Source organism: Chanos chanos, chromosome 10 (assembly GCF_902362185.1).
Source record: "Chanos chanos chromosome 10, fChaCha1.1, whole genome shotgun sequence".
Taxonomy (NCBI): Eukaryota; Metazoa; Chordata; class Actinopteri; order Gonorynchiformes; family Chanidae; genus Chanos; species Chanos chanos.
In genome coordinates this window covers 32,588,353-32,609,043 of record NC_044504.1, presented here as the reverse complement: position 1 = coordinate 32,609,043, position 20,691 = coordinate 32,588,353, and the positions used below count along the sequence as shown (strand labels likewise).

At 42.8% G+C, this 20,691-nt stretch overlaps 1 protein-coding gene across 1 annotated transcript in view; it reads left to right on the top strand.

Annotated features, from left to right (window-relative positions):
• epha3 (eph receptor A3) overlaps positions 1-20,691 on the top strand; it is a 72,185-nt gene that overhangs the window by 42,701 nt on the left and 8,793 nt on the right. The window contains exons 5-13 of the mRNA XM_030787202.1: positions 1,352-1,687; positions 5,579-5,703; positions 10,024-10,186; positions 11,482-11,584; positions 12,097-12,161; positions 12,411-12,536; positions 13,959-14,144; positions 17,072-17,133; positions 19,239-19,448. Coding sequence (XP_030643062.1) covers positions 1,352-1,687; positions 5,579-5,703; positions 10,024-10,186; positions 11,482-11,584; positions 12,097-12,161; positions 12,411-12,536; positions 13,959-14,144; positions 17,072-17,133; positions 19,239-19,448 — 1,376 coding nt within the window. The remainder of the gene's footprint in view (positions 1-1,351; positions 1,688-5,578; positions 5,704-10,023; positions 10,187-11,481; positions 11,585-12,096; positions 12,162-12,410; positions 12,537-13,958; positions 14,145-17,071; positions 17,134-19,238; positions 19,449-20,691) is intronic.

The window sequence follows — 20,691 nt, the reverse complement described above, 5'->3', positions numbered from 1 at the left end:
TTCCTCTTTTCTCCTCGTCTCACGATCAAACACGTTGGTTTACGTCTCTGCTCGTATGTTACGAATCTCATTAACGTCCCGGTTTCCTCCTCATGTCACAAATGAGTTAGAAATGTTCGCGTGGCTGTCGAAATAAAGAGGGTAGAATGTTTAAGCGACGTTTTTAAGCGTCTTTTACCGGGAAAAAAAGAAAAGACAAAATGTACATATCTTGTCTTCTCTAAGGATGTTGTAAATGTTGTTCTTCACTTAGTGGTCCGAGTGGTTGTGAATTGTCTGGCGTTGTGCATCTTCTACTTGACCTTGGTATTTAGATGATAATTTATTGTCTTGTCAAAATCAAGGAAAAAGAAAGTGGGACGTTGAGAGGGGCCTGGAACGTGCCGGAACACATTGCGGGGATTCCGTTGTGTAATGTGCTTTTCCTTGCTGTGGTATCAAATCTTTTCCTGCTGTTTCTCTGTGACTTTAAGTATGTCTTAGTCAAAGTTTTTCTCAGGTTAAAAAGACAGGAAACCTCTCCAGAATCTAGTGCAACAGGGCTCCAGACTTGAGTAAATTCCTCTTGTCAAATCAAACAAACCAAACATTGCTTTTTTATCTTGAAATCCAATTCTCCCTCAGTACTCCCTCTGTTCCTTCCTGCCTTCAGTGCAGAGCTCAAAGCAATTTTGGTTTGGTCCCTGTGTAATTATACCCACAGGTCCGATATTAAATTCTAGAAATATTCTGAAAATATGTTCGTTCTCAAAACATTTCATTTTCATGTATCAGACTGAATTTGAGGTCTGGGGTAAGGCTAAACTAGTGGCTCTTCACCCTCCTTTTTTTTTTGTTGATATTTCAAACTCCTTCTCACGCCAAAAAAGGGTAAGACTGGTGTCACTCAGGAAAATGCACAGCGTACTCTTCAGGCCTGCTTTTCCAATCGGGGGGGGAAAAAAAATCCACAGGCGGCATTTAACTGCCTTATTTTTCCACAGCATTCTTCTCGAGTTAATCTAAGAATCCTTCGAGGACTCCCTTACTCTAAAGTCATTTTCTAAATGTAGTGAAAGCTTCAGCTATATTTCAATGATAAAAAAGACAGGTGCTTCCAACAGCAGATGACACCTGTAAACCTGCTATTTCGATAGGAATACAGGACAACGTGTTATTTCGTTCAACTGTTATCGCTGCTAGGACGAGATGTCAAAACTGCCCTCGTTGATTAAAATAATTCACAGAACAGGTGAGGGTCTCTGAAGTTCTTGCAGGATCCTCGGTTTACTGGAGTTCCGTGGAAAACCGTGCTAACTGCTACGCTAAACACGTCTCACTTTTTTTTTTTGTACTTGCCTTTTGTTTCTAGGGCCTCCCTCTGCTCCAGGGAACGTGATCTCGGTCATTAACGAGACGTCAGTGATCCTGGACTGGAGCTGGCCCGCGGACACGGGTGGCAGGAAGGATGTGACATTTAATGTGGTGTGCAAGCGCTGCTGGCCGGGGCCCAGGCAGTGCGAACCCTGTCGGGGAGCCGTGCGCTTCCTGCCCCGTGCTTCTGGCCTCACCAACACCACGGTAACCGTCGCAGACCTGCTGGCCCACACCAATTACACGTTTGAGATTGAAGCACAGAACGGCGTGTCCTCTCTGGCCCCAGCCCTTCGCCAATTCGCAGCTGTCACAATAACGACCAACCAAGCAGGTAAAATATTCATCTCAACGTTTCCCCTTAAAAAAGAAAAGGAAAAAAAAAAGCTTTCTTTATCTGGAGTAAATCGTCGACCGATGGAAAATCAGTGCATCATGAAATGCATTAAAAACTACAAACAAATTAAAAAAAAAAAAAAAAAGAATACAACCAAATAAAATTCTCTCTGTAAATTAAATGCACAGCTTCTTCTAGCTTGGCATGAACACATTCATAGAGACAGTTCAATTTTCCTGCAGCCGTGTGCAACAAAGCTCAAAATTCCATTTGGGAGGAAGAAAGGAATCATTTTAATACTTGACCAAGTCCATATTTCATCTTCTCCCTCTGTTCCTATCGTTTCCTATCAGAGTTGTGTCTACACATATCTATTTGCAGGTGGTGGGGTCCAGAATGGCTTTTTTTGAAGGTCACAACTCCTAAGGTTACTGTGAAACCAAGGGGGATGTTGAATGCAACGCCATCTGCCTCTGATTTTGGTTGGGTTTCCTCGGTGAAGACATGCGTTTCTTCTCTCTGGCCCCGTGGGGCCGGAACCTGTCTCCTCTGTCAACCTTGCATTGTCTTTTAAGTGATAGGTGCAGGGCCTAGTGGGTGATTTAGCACACACCATAGACTGAAGCTTACAGACTCTGGAGCTGCCATAAAAAAAGTAGGCAGAAGACTACTGTAGATCAAAGGCTAAAGATTGATAGGTTTGCACCCTTTTACTATAGGGACCAGTTGACTTCGGGTTAAAGCTCATAAAATCCTTACTGTCATGGAGAGACTTCTGGACTTTCGTTTAGCTAGTGTCTCATCAATGCACTGTTAGCTGCTAGTTTGAAGCAGACTGGGATTTAACAATGAGAGAATCGCTGTGACATCTGGTTCCAGAATCATAGAGAAGCCTAAAGCCTGAAACATGCAGATTATCGGCTTAGCATCATTCCATTTTTGCCCATAATTTTTTTTTTAAAATTGCAAACAAATTCGCTGTTGTTTGTGAAAGTTCCCTAAGTTGGCTTTTGTTATTTGCACGTCATAGCTTTATGTCTTCTGTAGAAATTTTGATGCGGTTTGAACTTCTTTTGTATTGTCAGCTGTGGTCTATTAATGTCATCAATGCCAGACATGGATGCCTTGAGATGACAGAGTTTTGAACACACTGAGTAATGGGCAGTGAATATAGGATTAGTGGTTCATTCATTCCACTTGACTTATGCCCTCCTCTTCTACAGTGTGAAGGGAAATTGAGAGAAAAAGTATAATATTATGGTTAGAAATGTTAAAGAAAACAGAACAAAGGTGATTTATGACACAAACACATGAGCGCGCAAACTCTAACACATGCATACACACTCAAAACCTGTCACACACATACTCACAATCCAACATTTCTGTCATTCCGCTCTGATTTAGTTGTGCTTTTAAGCACAGAGAGATCTTTTTTTTTTTTTCTCTAAAACACTCACTCATTTTGACTTTTCCCCTTTATGAGTAAACGTTGGACCAAAATATCTAAATGGGTTTTATTTCAGCTGTGGGCTCTTTCACAAAGGCTGAGATCAGAACCCCTCCTGCCACTGCTCTACTCCCCTTGTTCTTGTACAAATAATCCGGACCCCTTTACAGTCCTGTAAAATGAAGATGGAATGAGAAGATGGATGTGTGAATGGCGGCTTCACAGCGCTCGGCCTGCAGCTGCACTGTCCGCTAGAGAGCACGTTTACGAGGGTCTCGCACGGATATGTTAGTACAGCCGTCCTCCCCCTTTAAACACGGCCCGCATGTGTGTAACAAATTTGCCCTTAGTCGATCTTGAACCGCTGTATCCTCGGTATAGGGAGTCAGACTCTTTAGCCAATGAATTCACGACACGGTCACCAGGTCTACCTGCGGCTCTGCCTTCAACCAGCTCATCTCCGTTACGCTCACCCCACCAAACCTCGCCCCCGATCTGGGTCTGGGAACCACTGTGGCGAGTTGCCCCGGTGTTAACCTCTCATCTTTAGGGGAGACAGATGCCGCTAGCGAATAACCTAAAGGCTTGAATCAATGGGCCAATCAACAGGATGTCTGTCCTCGGCAGGTTCATCTCCACTCCATGTCCGGCGCAGGTCCAAGAAAACACTAGACGCAGGGCTGCGTTTCATGTTAGGACAGTGCTCTTTTCACTAGGCTCTCAACATCCTTAAAGCTGTAAAAGATTTATGTAGCAAGCAGACTCCCCTCTCTTCTTCTCTCTCTCTATTTTTTTTATTATTATTTTTTTTTGCTGGTAGTCTTTTCAGGACTAGTATTGGACACTGAACAAAGCTGATGACAATAGAAGGACCTTGGGCTGAGTACGACCCCATTTCTTTAAGTCCTGTCTGGTCCCACAGGACAGGATTAGTTCGGCCATGGTATAGGTTGATAAGAGGCTCCGCATGAGCGTAGCAGTAGGTTTAGGCCAGGCCATAAGGCTCTGTGATCATTGCTGTTCCTCTTACAGCGATAGGGAGTTTTTTGAGGAGCATAAAGCAGTAAGAAAAGCACTTGACCAATGGATGAGGAGACCCACATACAGCGTGTGCTGAGGACTTCGTTTCCCACAAACTAGTCCTGCATGCCCATGTGGAGGACATTTGGTGACTCAGTGATCTGCAGAGTGTCATTAACTCCCCATGTGTTTCACCGAGATCATTTACAAATGTTTATATCTGCAGGTCTCGCTCACAACTCGCCAGCGCATTATCGTCAGCCACACCTGCGTATGCCAGCGGCTTGCGTTCGTTGTTTAATCTAACAATAAAGGTTGTGGTTTTTGAGCTGAAAGAGAAAAGGTTTGTGGCACCGTGGCCTTCTTTACTGTATATAATATCTGTCTGGATGTAATTTTACCTTTTCTAAATTCATTTTGCCTGTTGTTTCTCTCCTGCTTTGAGAGAAACAATGGAGCGTTTTTTGGACTCGCCGGGGTCAAAAGGAAAAACTGAGAGAAATAACCAGCGTCAAATGAGCCTGCTGTTCATTCTCCATAAATCATGAGTAGGCTACTATAAACTGTGACCACTATAAAACTTCAATAACATCTTCACTGTCAGAATTCAGTGGGGGGGAGGGGGGAGTTGAGGACTGGCAGCAGACTCTACCCATCTGGATTTATTAAGAGAAAAAATAACTTCCAGGGAGAATGAGGCATTTCGAAACTGTATAATCACAATCAAGAAAAGCTCGAACATATCAAAGAACAACATGTTTTTTCCTGTGGTCTAATAAAATTAAAATACAGACCAGTCAGATGCCTGCATGGCCCGTGTGCTGGCTTGCAATTAGAGAGCTGTAAAATGGGGAGAGACGAAAAAAAAAAAAAGAAAGAGGGAGAGTAAGACAGAGCTCTGACTTGAATTATGATCGTAGATTGGGACCATGTGAAGCGACAGAGCTAAGGGACCCATGAGAGATGGTGGGTTGATGCATATGGTCCTTAAAGAATAAGCCCTGGCTCAAAGTTAAGACACTCTGTACTTGCGGTCTGGACTTATACAGACATTGGCCACTGTTTCTGAGGCGAAGTTAAACTGGCTTTCGACTGAAAAAGCGTTAAAACTGTAAAGGCTTGTTGCATCATATGTGCTCTTAAATTTCTCAACTTTGAAATCAACCCCCCCCTCCTCCCCCCACAGGAGAGAAAACTCAATTAGGTCAACAGGAACTAATTTGAAGGATGCAAAATTGTTGAATGAAAATGTCCATGTGAACTTCCTGTGAACTCCTGCTCTGTGCACATGTAATGCGGTCATGGGTAGAATGGATGAGGCTAATCCTCTTTTTCATTCCCCACTCTCCCTCTCTCCCTCTTTCCCTCTCTCTCTCTCTCTCTCTCTCTCTCTTTCCCCCCCTCTCTCTTCCTCTCTGCAGCACCATCTCAGGTCACGGTTATCAGGAAGGACAGAACATCCCGAAACAGCATCTCACTGTCCTGGCTGGAGCCAGAAAGACCCAATGGAATAATTTTGGACTATGAGGTCAAGTACTATGAGAAGGTGTGTATAGTTTGCTCTGCTTTTGTCCTGTTTACTGACAGAATTAACTTTTGAATGTCTCTCATTTAACTTTTGAAAGGCCTCAACAGAAAGCTTAATCCAAAATGCAGATACACATGACTGAAAAAGCATGTTTCAGGTCGTTAGTTCACACCGCTTCAAAAAGGTAAAAGAAAAAAGAAGTCTGCTGAGGCTTAGTTAAATGAAAAAAAAATGTAAGTTTCAGTCTACCATGTGTGATATTTTCACTGCTGTGCCTTTGTCAGGTTTCACTTTATACTCTCTCATGATGATCATTCGAATTATTGAAAGCCCTCCCACTCAGTCAGTTAAAGTGTCAGATCATTTCAGCTTTGGTCTAGCAAAGCAGCAATGCCATCTAATCTAAACTCCACATGTCTGTTAAATCCACGTGCGGTAGAAACCCATACTTGCTTACCTGAAGGAACATCGCTTTCAATACAATAGCTGCTCCTCTATCACAATCCTTTCTAGGCAGGCCCTCTCCTGGCTTGCCCCAGCTGCCACTGGATTAATGAAGCGTACCGGGATTGGGTCCTGATTGACTTAATATGCTGAATAGCAGGGCAAGCATTGTTGGCCCACACGAATCCTGCTCTTCAGGGGCAGCTCTCAGAGCCGCCGTGGGTGTGTGTTCACTGAGGCTGTTTCATGCTGTCAGGGCTTTGTGATGTCATCTGCTCCTATGTGAAGTGGGTAATATATCCTTTAGGCTCAAGGAAATCAGGCTCTTGCTTTGGCACTTAAGTGGGCCATGACATTGGGGGGAGTTTCTACTCTCAAATTGGCAGGGGATCTGAGAGCGCAAAAGAAAGTCCTAGAACCTTCTCCGGTGGCAGCCAGCCAGAATTTGCCCTAGCAGAGCAAACATTCCATAGTCTGGTGGGTAAATGGTTTGTCTTTGTGACCACACACAAACACTCTTGATCCCGAGCTTCAATAATTCAATGCGCAAAACTTCATGTCTCTGCCCAAACATTATACCATTGTTTACCAGCAGTTGATTTCTATTCATCGTTTCCACGCAGAATTTTGACTACATATTTGTTGGAGTTGATGGCGGCACGAATTATGTTAATTTAAAGTGACCACTGTTCAATCAGGTGGCAAAAATGAATTCTGGCAGGGCCTGGTGGACTCCTGTGCTTGCTACAGAAGACGTTTGTAATGTTTCTTTCAGTGTGACCGCTCAGGCTCCAAATCTCAGCCTTTGGAAATGCCGTGGGTCAACCATAATCCCCCTATTTGCAAGCGAATGGCGGCTCATCTCGGGCTAGTTTTGCTGCCTGGCACAGGTACACTCCAGGGCCTCCCTAAATCCGCCCTGTCTCGTTTGACCCTGGGTGGTACAGTGTTCCCCTTTCATAATGAAATGTGAGTCCGTCTCCTCATTGATTCCTGTTAATTATACAACATTGTGAGGAATTGCTCCATCAGGCATGGCTTGAGTTACAGAGGTCTCGCACAATCGGTGCCGCCATGTGGAAAAGCCAGGGACACCCACAGTAAGATCTCTGCTGCCCCTTGATCTTGTCTGGCGGAGGATGACAGAACACCCCCCCCCCACCACCACCACCACCACCCGCACAAATCATTGTGTGATTCACACAATCACAGGGGCCTCTCAGAAAAGCCCCAAATCTGATCACAGAACTAAACTGACTCACACTGATCACAGAGGAATACTGATAGACCTCAGTACCAAAAGACTTACAAAAGAAGGCCAGATTCGTATTATTTTGTTTGTTTTTTTGTTGTTTTTTTTTTTAAAAAGAAAAGAATAGAAAAGAAAGAAAGACAGAGCAGTGTCAATGGTCCCCAGTTCAAAACAACATGATGTTTACACTGGATAATGTTGTGTGGCATAAAATCAAACAAACAGTGCAAACCCCCTTTCTGGAAAAACCCATTAAAGCATTGCCGGAACCAAAACGATACTGCTCCTGTGAGATGTGGTCATGGAGGACTCTCCTACTAAGAGAGGCCGTGCTGCTTCGCTTAAGATAGATCTCTGTTTGATTACATGCTAGGCAGGGGGGAAATACTCTGCACACTCTGTGTATATATATATATTGAATGAAAAATGGTAGGATGGTTTTAAAAGCAGCCTTACAATGCAAGTGTCTCTAAAAATGGGGAAAAAAAAAAAATCCAACGAACACGGTTTCTCAGAGCCGCGGTTATGCCCTCCTGAGTTTGGGGTGTACCTAGCATAATTCTAAAAATTGGTCTAAATAGCAGATAAGGCCTTTCTGTGCTCTTCGTTAAAATACAGATGGTGGGAATACACGCTTGTGATTATTTTTTCTGTTTTATCATATTAATCTAGAAGACTAAAAGAAACAATGTTTTTTTTTTTTCTTTTGCTTTAATTTGAGAGTGTTTACTTCTCTTGATGGTTTATTTCTGCTTCCAGCTTAGACGGAGGGTATGCTTGTTGAAATGCGCTTTATATTTACACAATTTTCATTTCGGCCCGAAAGCACAGCGGCAACCCTATTTTGCAGTATTTAGATTGTCAGAGCAGAACATGACGAACATATTGAGTTCCACCAATAGTGTACATGGCAGAAAGTAACAATCGCATGCCTTGTCAAAGCGTGGAGCTTAGAGGTGGCTGATGCAGACCTGAGCCATATGGTAAGAATACTAGTTTCAGTAGGCGATGTCTGGACACACCTGTCTGTGATTTCCAGGGGATCACATGATGTCGTGAGCAGTGAACAGTGACAACCTGTGAAAAGATTTACGACTTAAACGAAGACACATACAATATGACACGGGGTATTGCTTTCGTCCTCCCAGACATTAAGAGTGAATTTATTTTAAAGGGCTTCTAGCATCATAAAACCTGATGCACTCCATTTGCGGGTTTTTGAGTGCCCGTGTGCTGAGTTTTGTATATAAAGGCCGGCTATGTGAAATGGCTTCTCTTTGTTGCAGTAAATAAGTAGAAATGAAGTCAGGTCCAGGGACACGATGTTTGGTTTAACTGGAGCACTTCCCCTAATGCATTATGTAAATCTGTGCAGCAGTGTGTTTGCATTGGAGGTTGTCTTAAGTCAGACCAAAAACTTTAATGCAGTTTTGGTGGTTAGAAAGATTAAGAAATGTCTTACATCATTATGGGCGGACCGGTTTTAAATTACTCTTGCAAACTAAACTAAACAAAATCCTTCTTATAACTTGAGAGCTCTTCAAGTGGATATCAGCATCAGTGAAATCTGTGCTGCTTTGCCAAACTTCAAAGCCAGTGTAACACACAGCCAATGGCACAAAGTTAACATTTTGTGAGACATAACCCAAAGTTTTACTAGTATATGCTCTTACTTTTTCTTTCATTCTTCTTTTGCATTAAGAAGTTATCTACTCGTCTCTGATTGGTTTTTGAGCAGATACTTTTAATTCATATTCAGGAATTGTAGTCGTTCTGTTTCTTCTGGCAACACTTGACAATTATGGGACATACCAGCCTTCATCAACAGCTTAATTACCGTGTATGGTCTGGACAAGGGACATGAAATTCTATAGACCTAGTTCGTTTTCTGAACCCTCAAAACGATTTGCACAAATCCCATTTGACGTGAATTATTTCGGCATAGGGAAACAGTATGGGTAACCGAGTGACTCTCGAAGGTCAGGCTTGGCATAATTTGCCGTACCTGTATTTGAACGACTCCTCGGATGACATAGTGCAGTCGCTGCCTGGAGCCCGGTGGGTGATGTGGGTGGATGAGCAAAGATGAAGAAGATGGCATGTGACTGATCCCACTGTTAGAGGGAAATCTGTCTTTTCCTGAACTCCTACAGAAAATGACTTCAAGTTCCACACCCCTCTCATTCCACTCCTTCCTTTCCCAGTAAGAAGCACATCTGGAAACAATGGATTGAAAGTAAAGACGCCTCGTAAATCCGTTGCACTTTTTGCTGGTTGAGAGGATCAGCGCACTGCAAAGATCTTTAGAGAAGCCATAAAAAATAAAGGTGGCAATTTATCAAGCCGAGTTGCCACCATCCCCACGGGCAGTCTGGGACGTACCTGATTATGAATGCACATTTCTGACTCCAGGAGACTGACCCCATATGACATACTTTTGGTCCTGCTGTCGGTGCATGCACGCAGCGGACAGGTGGCCATGTGCACCAACACGCTCGGTTCATAAATGATTGGAATTGCTTTCGATGTAACTCTTCCTGCGGTTTGCATGACTTTCCCTGTTTGGTTATTGATATTAAAATCTCCTTTTTTTGTCTCTCTCTCTCTCTCCTTCTCTCTTCAATCTCCCTTGTTTCCTGAAGCAGGAACAAGAGACCAGCTACACCATCCTGAGGTCCAAAGGCACCAACGTGACACTGAGCGGGCTGAAACCAGACACCACCTATCTGCTGCAGATAAGAGCGCGCACGGCCGCTGGCTATGGCAGCAGCAGCCGCAAATTTGAGTTTGAGACCAGCCCAGACTGTAAGCACTGCCTACCTCCTACCACACTCTATTACTGTCAGCCAGGGCTCAGAGGCACCGATAATCAGGCCAGACACATTGATATTCATTCAGCCAGTTAGAACATCATAAATACATTACAAGGGATATTCTTTGTTCTTATTAACCGCTTTTATAGGGTCAAACTAATAATGTTATGTCAATTTTTAGCCTGTAATAAGTATTATGTACACACCGCACTTACTCTTTGCTCTTCCTGGTACTTCATTGTAGCTGAACACACTTATGTTCAGTCCTCAAATATCTGCCACTTAGCCTCTATGATGTGACACTGTGAGCCATGTCATTATCGATCACAGTAGATTAGTCAGCATTATTCTGCCAACAGTGAGCTGTGTATAATCAGGCCAGTGTACAGTTGATGTATGTCCTGTTTTCAAAGCAGGGCAGTTACCCACAAAGTGCCTTTTTTTTTTTTTTCTTTTTTATAAAGTGAGACATTTACAGAAAATCAATGCATAGTCATGGAATGGAAAGATACCTTACAGCCTTTGGCCGGCCGTGTCTCCGCTCGCTGCCAGCCGCATAACATATGTTAAATGTAAAATGATGGTTTAAGTCCGATGAGGTAACAGCACTCATTAGTCATCAGTTAGCTGGAGCGGAGAGAGAGATCCGAGTAAGTCTTCCCAAGATCGAGGCTCCCATAGCATAAGTAGTTGGTGTTGCTGAGGCCAACGCTCAATCTCACACTCTGGTGGATTATTGAGGGCTATGGCTTATTTAAAGAAATGATTCCTTCACAGTTCTGAAAGAATGCGTTTATTCATAAGATTCAAACAGATTTAACGATGAATGATGGTGATGGACGGCTTCTCATCACCTGGATGAAAACTTTTTTTTTTTTTTTTCTTTTCCCATAATTTAACAGAAAATGATGTGAGTGGAGACCCATTCGTTTAATTAGGCTTCCCTCAGGGACTTTTCATGGACCATTATTTCTCTGTCACAGAGATTTGAGCTGTAGCTGCATGTATTATGATATAAAATATAGTCTGCATGCCTAAGTAAGACATATGGTCCAGTTTTATAGTTTGTGTTGAGATATTTATGCAGTTTTATTTGGATGCTGCTTAACACTGGGCATTTAATAATATTTATCTAAGCGGTGATGTTTGATTTTTACACAGCATATCATATATATATATATATATATATATATATATATATATATATATATATATATATATATGTGGATTTGTACATCTGGGAAGACATGGATTCTGACAGTCCATTCTTGTCATTCCCTCCTCCAGCTTTCTCCATCTCCAGCGAGAACAGTCAGGTGGTGCTGATAGCCATCTCCTCCGCCGTGGCTATCATCCTCCTCACCGTGCTTCTCTACGTCGTGATTGGCAGGTCCGTCCGTCCTCAAACAGCGGCCACACAGGGGGGGCTTAAATGATTCCATCTTCAAGCTGTCACTTCCCAGTCACATGTGCTCCTCAGGGGATTCCTACTCTTCCATCCCCTCAGATCTTAGCTTTATGAAGATGTGTGCAGAGAAGATCATGCCCCACATGTCAGCTGCCTATATATAGTTCTCGATGATTCACTTGGCAGAGGCTGTATTATTTTTCCTGTCTCTCCTTTTGCTCGGTGCAACAGGCACTGAGAGACTAGAGTGTCGTGTCGTGCAGAGAGGCTGATCTTGGCAGTTTGCACTGTTGAAAGAGTGCATAAATCTCAAGGCTTATTATAAGACTCCTAAATACTGTTCTGCCTCATAGCCAAAGCAAAACAGTCAGGTCAGCATTGCCTACTTACTTTCGTCTGTTCTGTCGTAAGATGTTCAACAGTGTAGTTTGAAACAGCAAATGCTCATATGAAAGTCTGGTTAATTATTGCCTTTCGCCGCTCTTAATTGGCAGGTTCTGCGGTTCGAGCAAATCCAAACATCCAGATGAGAAAAGGCTTCATTTTGGCAACGGTCACTGTAAGTATTTATCTTCTTAGTGTCTTTGTCTCTGATTTCTTCCCATATCCTGCGAATTACATTTTGGATTGATTCAGAAGATTGATTTTATATCCTTTCTGTATGGACATATCAAAGCATGATACTGAGTGTATCCGTTTCAACTGTCAGTGATGTAGACACAAAACTAGAAGACTACTGTGTAAGTACATTTAAAGTGAGGGTTATTTACTCTTAAAATATAATTCATTTTTGTTCTTCCTCTTTAAGTGCGACTCCCAGGCATAAGGACCTATGTGGATCCACACACTTATGAGGACCCTAGCCAGGCTGTGCATGAATTTGCTAAGGAGCTGGATGCGTCTTGCATAGCCATTGATAAAGTGGTTGGTGCAGGTATGCAGAGTCATCAAACATGGTCCAAGGTGGGGGGGGGGGGGGGGGGCAGCAATGTTTTAGTCTAGAGGGTCAAATATGTTTGTGACAAATGCAAGCGATATAAATGAGAAATCAGCCAGAGTTGGTTTCATCTGATTGGAGAGTTCGAAGAAAGAGAGAGAGAGAGAGGGGGGTCTCTCTAAGTGCTCATTCTATTCACTGCCTTTAGTAGAGTTTCCACCTTTGACTGGAGCAGAGGAAGATGGGAAAACAGAGAGCACCTCCAGCTTTGCTATTATTTTACACCCCCCACAGATCTCTTTCTCCCTCTCTCTCTCTCTCTCTCTCTTTCTCTCTCTCTCGCTCTCTCGCTCTCTCTCGCTCTCTCTCTCTCCCTCTCTCCCTCTCTCTCTCTCTACGCCCCAAGTCCCCGATGTCTTTAAATGAGTAACGCACATCAGCAAAATGCCTCATGATTCATGCGTCTGGCTGACATAGGAGGAGCACCCAGCAAATAACAGCACATGATTCCTCAAGGCTGCCTCTTAATCTCATAACACAAACATTAGGCTTTGTAACTGACATGTATAATAAGTACCTGCACCCTACCTACATCTCATGGCACCGCTGCAGTTTTAAGGTTTGAACTGTTGGCAGGCAGTCAAGACAAAAGTTGAAAGAAAAAAAAATGCAACAGTTCATTTATTTGGGTGCATGACTTTGTACAGTGATCTATTGGCAGCCACGTGAATTCTTGTGAGTGTGAAATGGTAGGACTTCGTATATCGGCAGAGCTTATCAGCGCGATAGCTGCAGGGGATTAAGTGGGGTTAGGCTAAAGTCAGAGATGGTCAGGAGCGTTGGCCTGTTGGCTGGACTCGGCAGGGCGGCTGTTTTGACAGCTTGCAGTTATTTCGCCTAAGTTTTTCCAGATAGGGACTCTGAATTTCACCCGTTCGTCTCAACCGGCATGGGAAATAATTGTTCAGGAATTTACGTAAGCGGGATATGATCCTGGCCTGGATGTCTAGGTCATGACATCATCTTTACCCTCCCACCCTTCCAAATGTCTGTCACCACCCATGTCAGTGAAGAGTCTGGCCCCCTGCACAGGACTTTGATGTGGACTTATTGCCCGGCCAGGGGAGCACAAGAAAATCTTACACCTGCGTGGCTAATCTGCTTCACCAATTGAATCTGAATTCCAGTTTATATATATACATACATATATTTTTAAAAGCCTACCATAATCTGTTATGCTGATACTTTCATTAATATTGTCATTGCTAAACAGTTGGTTTTGTCTTTTTTTTCGTGGAGCTTTTCAAAGCTCCTTCAAGTCCTATTTTTATCATGCAACAGTAAATACAGGGTCATTTTATCAGTTCAATAGAGTTTGAGAAATACATATGAGTAAAAATTATTACATTTTCTTTGCAGGAGAGTTTGGGGAGGTGTGCAGTGGACGCTTAAGGTTGCCCTCTAAGAAGGAAATTTGTGTGGCCATCAAAACTCTGAAAACAGGATACACGGAGAAGCAGAGGCGGGACTTCCTGAGTGAGGCGAGCATCATGGGACAGTTTGACCATCCCAACATTATCAGACTGGAGGGCGTGGTCACTCGTAGTAAGTGTAGCTGTTTCCAAACAATATTGCATTATTTGGTTACAAAATTCCTCTTTTTTTTCCCTTTTCTTCTCAAGTAATCCCTTTCCCTGTCTCCAAATGCAAGTTTTCACCCTTAATCCACTGCCATTTTTCACCGATTGTAAAGAGAGTGAAATTTATGTTTTATTTTTGCAAGATTTGGTGGATCGCCTGAAATAACTCTCTTGCGCAGGATTGCATCTTTAATCTGTGCTTAAATTTCATCAATCATTTCAAAATTTTTGAACCCATGGTTCTCAAGGCTGTAAGTTTAGAGCTGTTCGTTTTAGGAGAGGCTGACTTGGGAGCGTTTGCTGTTTTCCAGTTATAGATTAGCAAATTCCATAAACCTGGCAAACCCTGTCACATGGGAGGCCACAGCTTTATAGAACTGTGTCTTGTAATGGTGGGCCAATTTCCAAAGAGAAGAAATTCACCTAGAGCTGTAAATCTCACCAGATCAATCTCTATTATATGGTATGATCAAAGCCTGTGTCCTCGGTCCCATACCACGATCTGTCACAGGAGGCTTCTTAAAGGTACAATTTTCACAGATTATCCGGTTTTTCAAAAGCAATAGACAGCGTTACGGTCAAATACGATGGAAAAATAATTGGTTTGAACCACAGTCTTCAATCAGACTTTACCTTAACCTTTACTTGCTCTCGCTTGTTAAATAACACTGCCAAATTATACCTTCTTTCAAATGAAGTAATAACTGTTCCCCACAAGTATAGGATTTCACACCAATCTGAAATGGAAACAGGCCAGGTTTAGTGAAACTTGCTCAGATTAGCCAACAATTATATAAATGTTTGAGACTCCTCCAGAATGTCAATTGTAATGTAATTGTTTCTATTTTTCATCATTCATCTAAGTAACTGTGGAGATATTTACAGCTTTGTTTCACATTTTGTCTAAGCTTTGTCTTCCATAAGAAGTGTTGAAATGGTTTATCTATTGAAATGTTTTGAACGTTTCTGTGGTTTATTTAAATATGAACACTTTTCTAAGACAATATCTTATGTTTACAGACAGGACTAGTCATTCGGCAAAATCTGTCTGAAAAAAAAGAACATCTTCAACATCTAGTCAAGTTTTCGTTCATTCTGACTCAAAAAATATGCAGTAAAGGCAGCAGAAATTGCCTTTCATGTCTATAATTACTCATAAAAGAAGGATTATGTTTGTGTAATAAATCTTGCAATGGCCTCACTATTAGGTTTTGAACTGTAAATAATGAGAGAGGTTATTTTAAATTGTCAGCAGTGGCTGTTGTTGAGATTGGATGATTCAGCATAGAGTAGTGTGTGCCTGTGTCTGCATCTGCGTCTGTGTCTGCGTCTGTGTCTGTGTGAGGAGTATGCATGCGCAGCATATGTGTGAGATTGAAAGCAGCTCTGGGGTGTAGTTCTGTGAATGTAGGGGTAGGGGGAAGGTTGGCATGTCTCCCCCATATCCTCTGACTCTGGGTGATTTATTAACTCAGTTCTGTTAATTCTTAATAATCCAGAGACTTTCACACCCCATTTAACCTGCTGCGCTTGGCCCTGCATTTGGCAAAATATTTGCAGAGCTGCGATTGCTGCTTCACACAGTCGTCAGGGGCCGTGATGCTGATTATGGGTCGGATTTCAGGATCAAAAGTTTATAGAAAGGATTTTTTTTTTCCGTTATTATCAGAAACCGTAAAAGCCGTTGGGTTCAGTAAAAGGGCCGCTCTATCACAGTCTCACCGCAGCGATAGAGTGTGTTTAACAATATCTCTGACTGTTTGCAAGAGTACGCCCCATGTTTAGAGAAAAGGGGTATGCTGCACCTTCTTGACAACTTACAGGTTGGATCACCCGTTCACTCCATGGTATAAACCCTATAAACAGTGAAGGATTTAAGATAGCAAGTGGCGTGGATTTCAGTGCGTTTCATTAATTGGGCTGTTTTTTGTCTACGCTATTCGTATCAGTTGTATGCGTTTTATAAACACCATTTATCACTCTGGCATTATGTCGTTTTGAACGCATGTCTCCCGTGGCCAGATGTATGCTGTTCACATTGTTACATGCACATGCTATGGAAAGAAGGAGAAAGAATCAAGCCATCTGTCAGACAAACATCTCACGTCAACAGAACTGTTTGTCAGACCTTTCCTGATTTAAAGACCTCTTTTTTTTGTGTGTCTGTGGGCCATCGATGGGAGGTAGTGAAATAAGGTACAGATGATAAAAGCTGTAATTTATGAACGGGAGGGGCAAGAGGATAAAGCTGTCACACAGTGACAGCTGACCTTGTGGGTCTTTTAAATTCAGCCAGGACCTCTTTTCATCCTTCAGGAAGCACTCTCCAAACCTAGGGCTGCAGTAAAGTCACGGTTATGACAACTGACCCCGGCATGTCAAAGGTTTCGTGTGAGCGGGGCACTGCAGCCCGGAGTGCGGTTGTTAAGGGGGGAGCTCGGACCATGTCTTGGATGTGTTGAAAACCCGGCGGGGGCCAGTATGAAGTATTGTGGTCCTCAGCTTCATTCTTTTGCTCCTCAAAGCCATAAAAAACAGCTGGGAACCCCAGACTTTTTTTTTTTTTTTAAGAACACCCATATGTGTCAAGACTGAACACAGTAAATTCTTTATTTTACTGAAATAATGATATTTACACAAAAAAATAAAACAAAAACATATTTACTGCGTAATGAAAATGAAATAGTTTTGTTTTGGGGCTTTTTTTTTTTTTTTTGGAAGCATACTTCTCAGTGACTGTTGAGGAAATTCAGAACATTACAAGTTTTTAATATACAGTTCTTCAGTCACAAACGGAAAATGAAATACCGCTTGGATTCTGTTCTGAGAGCTTATCATTCTTAGAGAATAGGACCCCTTTGAATTGTTCTCTGAAATGTTCTTTCTCCTTAGGTAAGCCAGTGATGATTGTGACAGAGTACATGGAGAACGGTTCTTTGGACAGCTTCCTGCGAGTAAGTCTGACACACAGAGAACACTTAATGAGTCTCCATTATGTATGATCAGGGGCACAGTGCACAGGACGTCTAGGGCTCATCTTAACCCGATTTAAATACTTGTCTTCCTCTGTGCACTCCCTCTCTCTCTCTCTCTCTCTCTCACTGTCTCTTTATCTCTCATCCTCACTTAGCTCTGCAGAGCACCTGTTTATTCATTCTTGCATGTTGAATATTTAACACTGAATTTTAGCAATAGTCACAAATTGCAGTATGCTACATCACCTCTGTCTTTGTGTTGCCTTAAAGAGTTGATTATGTGACAGTGTCTTTGTATTAGCAAGAAAGCAGACTGAAGAAATCAGACTCATGTTTATTCATAGCTAAAGGAAATGTCTCTTTAAATAGACACTGACAACCAGAGAAGAGTCTACGCTTAGGAGGGGGGGGAAAGAATAGTGAGTGTGTATTTGGAAATGTACAGGCGGTTACAGTGCAGGAGACTGGCCCGGTGCCTGCCTGTTCAGCTATGCCAATTAAACAAACTGGGCATGCTCTGTCCTTCAGATGACTTCTCATTACTGATTCACAAGTGGTGTGAAAACAAACAAGCAAACAACAGGCCGCACGGTGCATGAGCCGAGGCAAGGGCCGAGCCATCTGAAAAGTGCTGATAAATGCACTAATGAGCTCATTAAACCAGCAAGTTTAACCTTTGGCCGCGGCAACTGGGCCTTGGCTCTTCTTCACCTGACATATGATCTCACCCACCTCTGCGTCATTTTTCACCCATTTACCAGTGCAAAGCCACGCCAGACGGCCGGGTGTTTGTAGGACAACGTTACCACGCTTGCCATACACACATCGTGACCGGTGTGACTTTTTTTGTTACAAGTACCTGATCAATCTGGAAAAGGTGCAAATGAATAGGGTTTTCCATTTCATGCAGTGGGCGTAACTATTTAATGCTACAGAACTGATAACGGAAGGTTTTGCGCTTGGGCAGCGCAGTGCGGGACATCGGAATTCCCCTGTACGATTGCCGTGAAAGACTGGCTTTGGATTACTGAAATTAGCCAAGGCATAACATTAAAACAACATGAGCAAACATGGCATGGAGGAGTTAGCAGAACCTTTCTGAACTTTATCCCATATGTGCCTGCACAGCATCCCAAGGTCGAAAAAAAAAAAAAAAGAGTGAACAGTTGCACTGTTCTGCAGCAATTTCCTACGAGTTTCAGCATGGTCTGCACTCTATCAAAGAGGACTGTCATCTTCCCCTGAATGCGTTTCCTCACCGCTGTTCGTGTCACTATTATTAGCAAGCCTTTGAACTTCCTCAGGCTCCACTCAGTTCCAGGTGGTCCAGGGTTTATTTTCACCCAAACTTATTTTATATTCAGTGCATGAACACAGCACCCAGCTACTTTCTCTTTCTCTTAGTTACAGCGAAAGAAAAAGAGTGTGAGTGAGAAATAAAACGTTGGTGAGAGAGAGAGAGAGGGAGAGGGAGAGGGAGAGAGAGAGAGAGAGAGAGAGGGAGAGAGAAACAGTATAGCTCTTGCAGACAGCTGTTCGAGTGCAGTTTCCCTGTTTTTTGGTGAAAGAAGCCTTTCTTCAGAGCTCTCTGACAAATCAATGCTATCTCTCTCATCCGGCCCGCCTGGCTCCTTTTTTTTTCTTAGCGAAGAGCTTCCTCCCCGTGTGCTTATCTCCAAGGCCTGTTCATATCACTGTGCATATAAAAGCCCTATTCACACATGCCAGTGTAAACACAGGTCCCTTGCCAGAAGGCTTCAGAAATGTTGCTCAGATATGGTCCCCATATCTGTTTTTATTTACACTTCCTGTTTGTATTTGTGAATTGGAGCAACTTGCTGATCAAGCAAATTCACAAACATTACAATAATGTTTGCTTTTCCACATATAGTTTAGATTCCGTTCTTATCAGTTCTAGGATATATACTCTCTACTTTCTCATTCCGAATCATAGGGCTGCTCAGTGAGATTTCATTGTTTCATCGTTATTTTTTAGACTTTTCAAGGATAACGTTTTTTGTTTATTTTCAACATAGATGCCTAAAAGACCTTAGTGTTTGATTCTCCCATTTCCTGTCTGTTAGAAACATGATGCCCAGTTCACTGTGATCCAGCTGGTCGGCATGCTGCGTGGTATCGCCTCAGGAATGAAGTATCTCTCAGACATGGGCTACGTGCACAGAGACCTGGCTGCACGCAACATCCTGGTCAACAGCAACCTCGTGTGTAAAGTGTCAGACTTTGGCTTATCCAGAGTGCTGGAGGATGATCCAGAGGCTGCATATACAACAAGAGTAAGCGAAACCCGACGAAACACCATGGCCTGTTCCATTCTAAAAACCAGTTCCATGCATAGGTTTCTCCTGCTGAATCGTGTCATCACAAACTATGTCTGCCTCATATTTGCTTAAGGCCTTTGAAGCACTGACTAAACATTATCATTGTTTTATTTTAGATATATACAGATCAATTCACTCTTGGTGGGAGTTGAGATAAAACACTTTTTCAGTAATTTCTGATTGCACAGTTAGAGCACTCTGAGAGCAAAGTGACCACACAGTGACATTGCATCTCCCTATCTCCCCGTAACAATCCTCTTCGTGTACATCCACCACCATGTAGATTGATGCCCATATATGTAAGTCTCTAAGCTCTGTGGGAGGAGGGGAAAAATAGCCAGGGCCGAAATAAATTGCAGAAGTGATAAGGCTAACATAAATTCACAGGATGGGAAATGTGTTGAAAAGGCCTAACCACTGCTTTTAAAGCTCAGGTGTCAACTTACAGATGTGTCATATTTATATACAGTCCACGTTGGATAGAGATTATTTCATAACTGTTACATATATATATTTATACATATGTGGATATATCGCCGCATACATCATACGCTGGCCACATGTAACATATATTTCCACTGTAAATGTGTGGCTTTGTGGTGATAGTGAGATAGCCACTTCTCACTTTAACGCAATGTGTTTGAACCTCATTCCATGGTCATTAGAACTCCGTACCCACAACGATTCCGCCACTTCCACCTTCCCTCTACGCTAACCCCTCAGGATCTTCTGTGGCATGGATGTTAAATTTTACATTCATTAGCTATAATCTCCCAGTTCTGAGAGCTGAGATTGTTTGCCTGCGCTCACTAGGGAGGCCTGAGCACAAGTGAGTTTATTTTTTCGAGGCCAGTATGTTTGGAAGAAGCGAGGCAGGAGTTGTGTGACTTGGCCAAGGAGCCAGTTAGCTTTGGCTCCCCGTTCTCTCTACCCCTTGCGAACAAGGCGACTGAGCCCAAAGTAGCTTCAGTGGTCTAGGCACAGGTTTGTGTGGAGCAATGCAAACACAGTACGGTGTCCTCTGGGACAGCTGTGTGAAGATAAAATAAACCCATTCAGAGCATGGGTGAAGCTGAGTCTCAGGTACTCTCACACCAATGCTGGCAACCCAGTTCTTATTCAAACATCGCCATATGCTGAGCCTACCTCTAAGGTGATTACATCACCATCATCATCCCACTCATTGCATGCATGATTA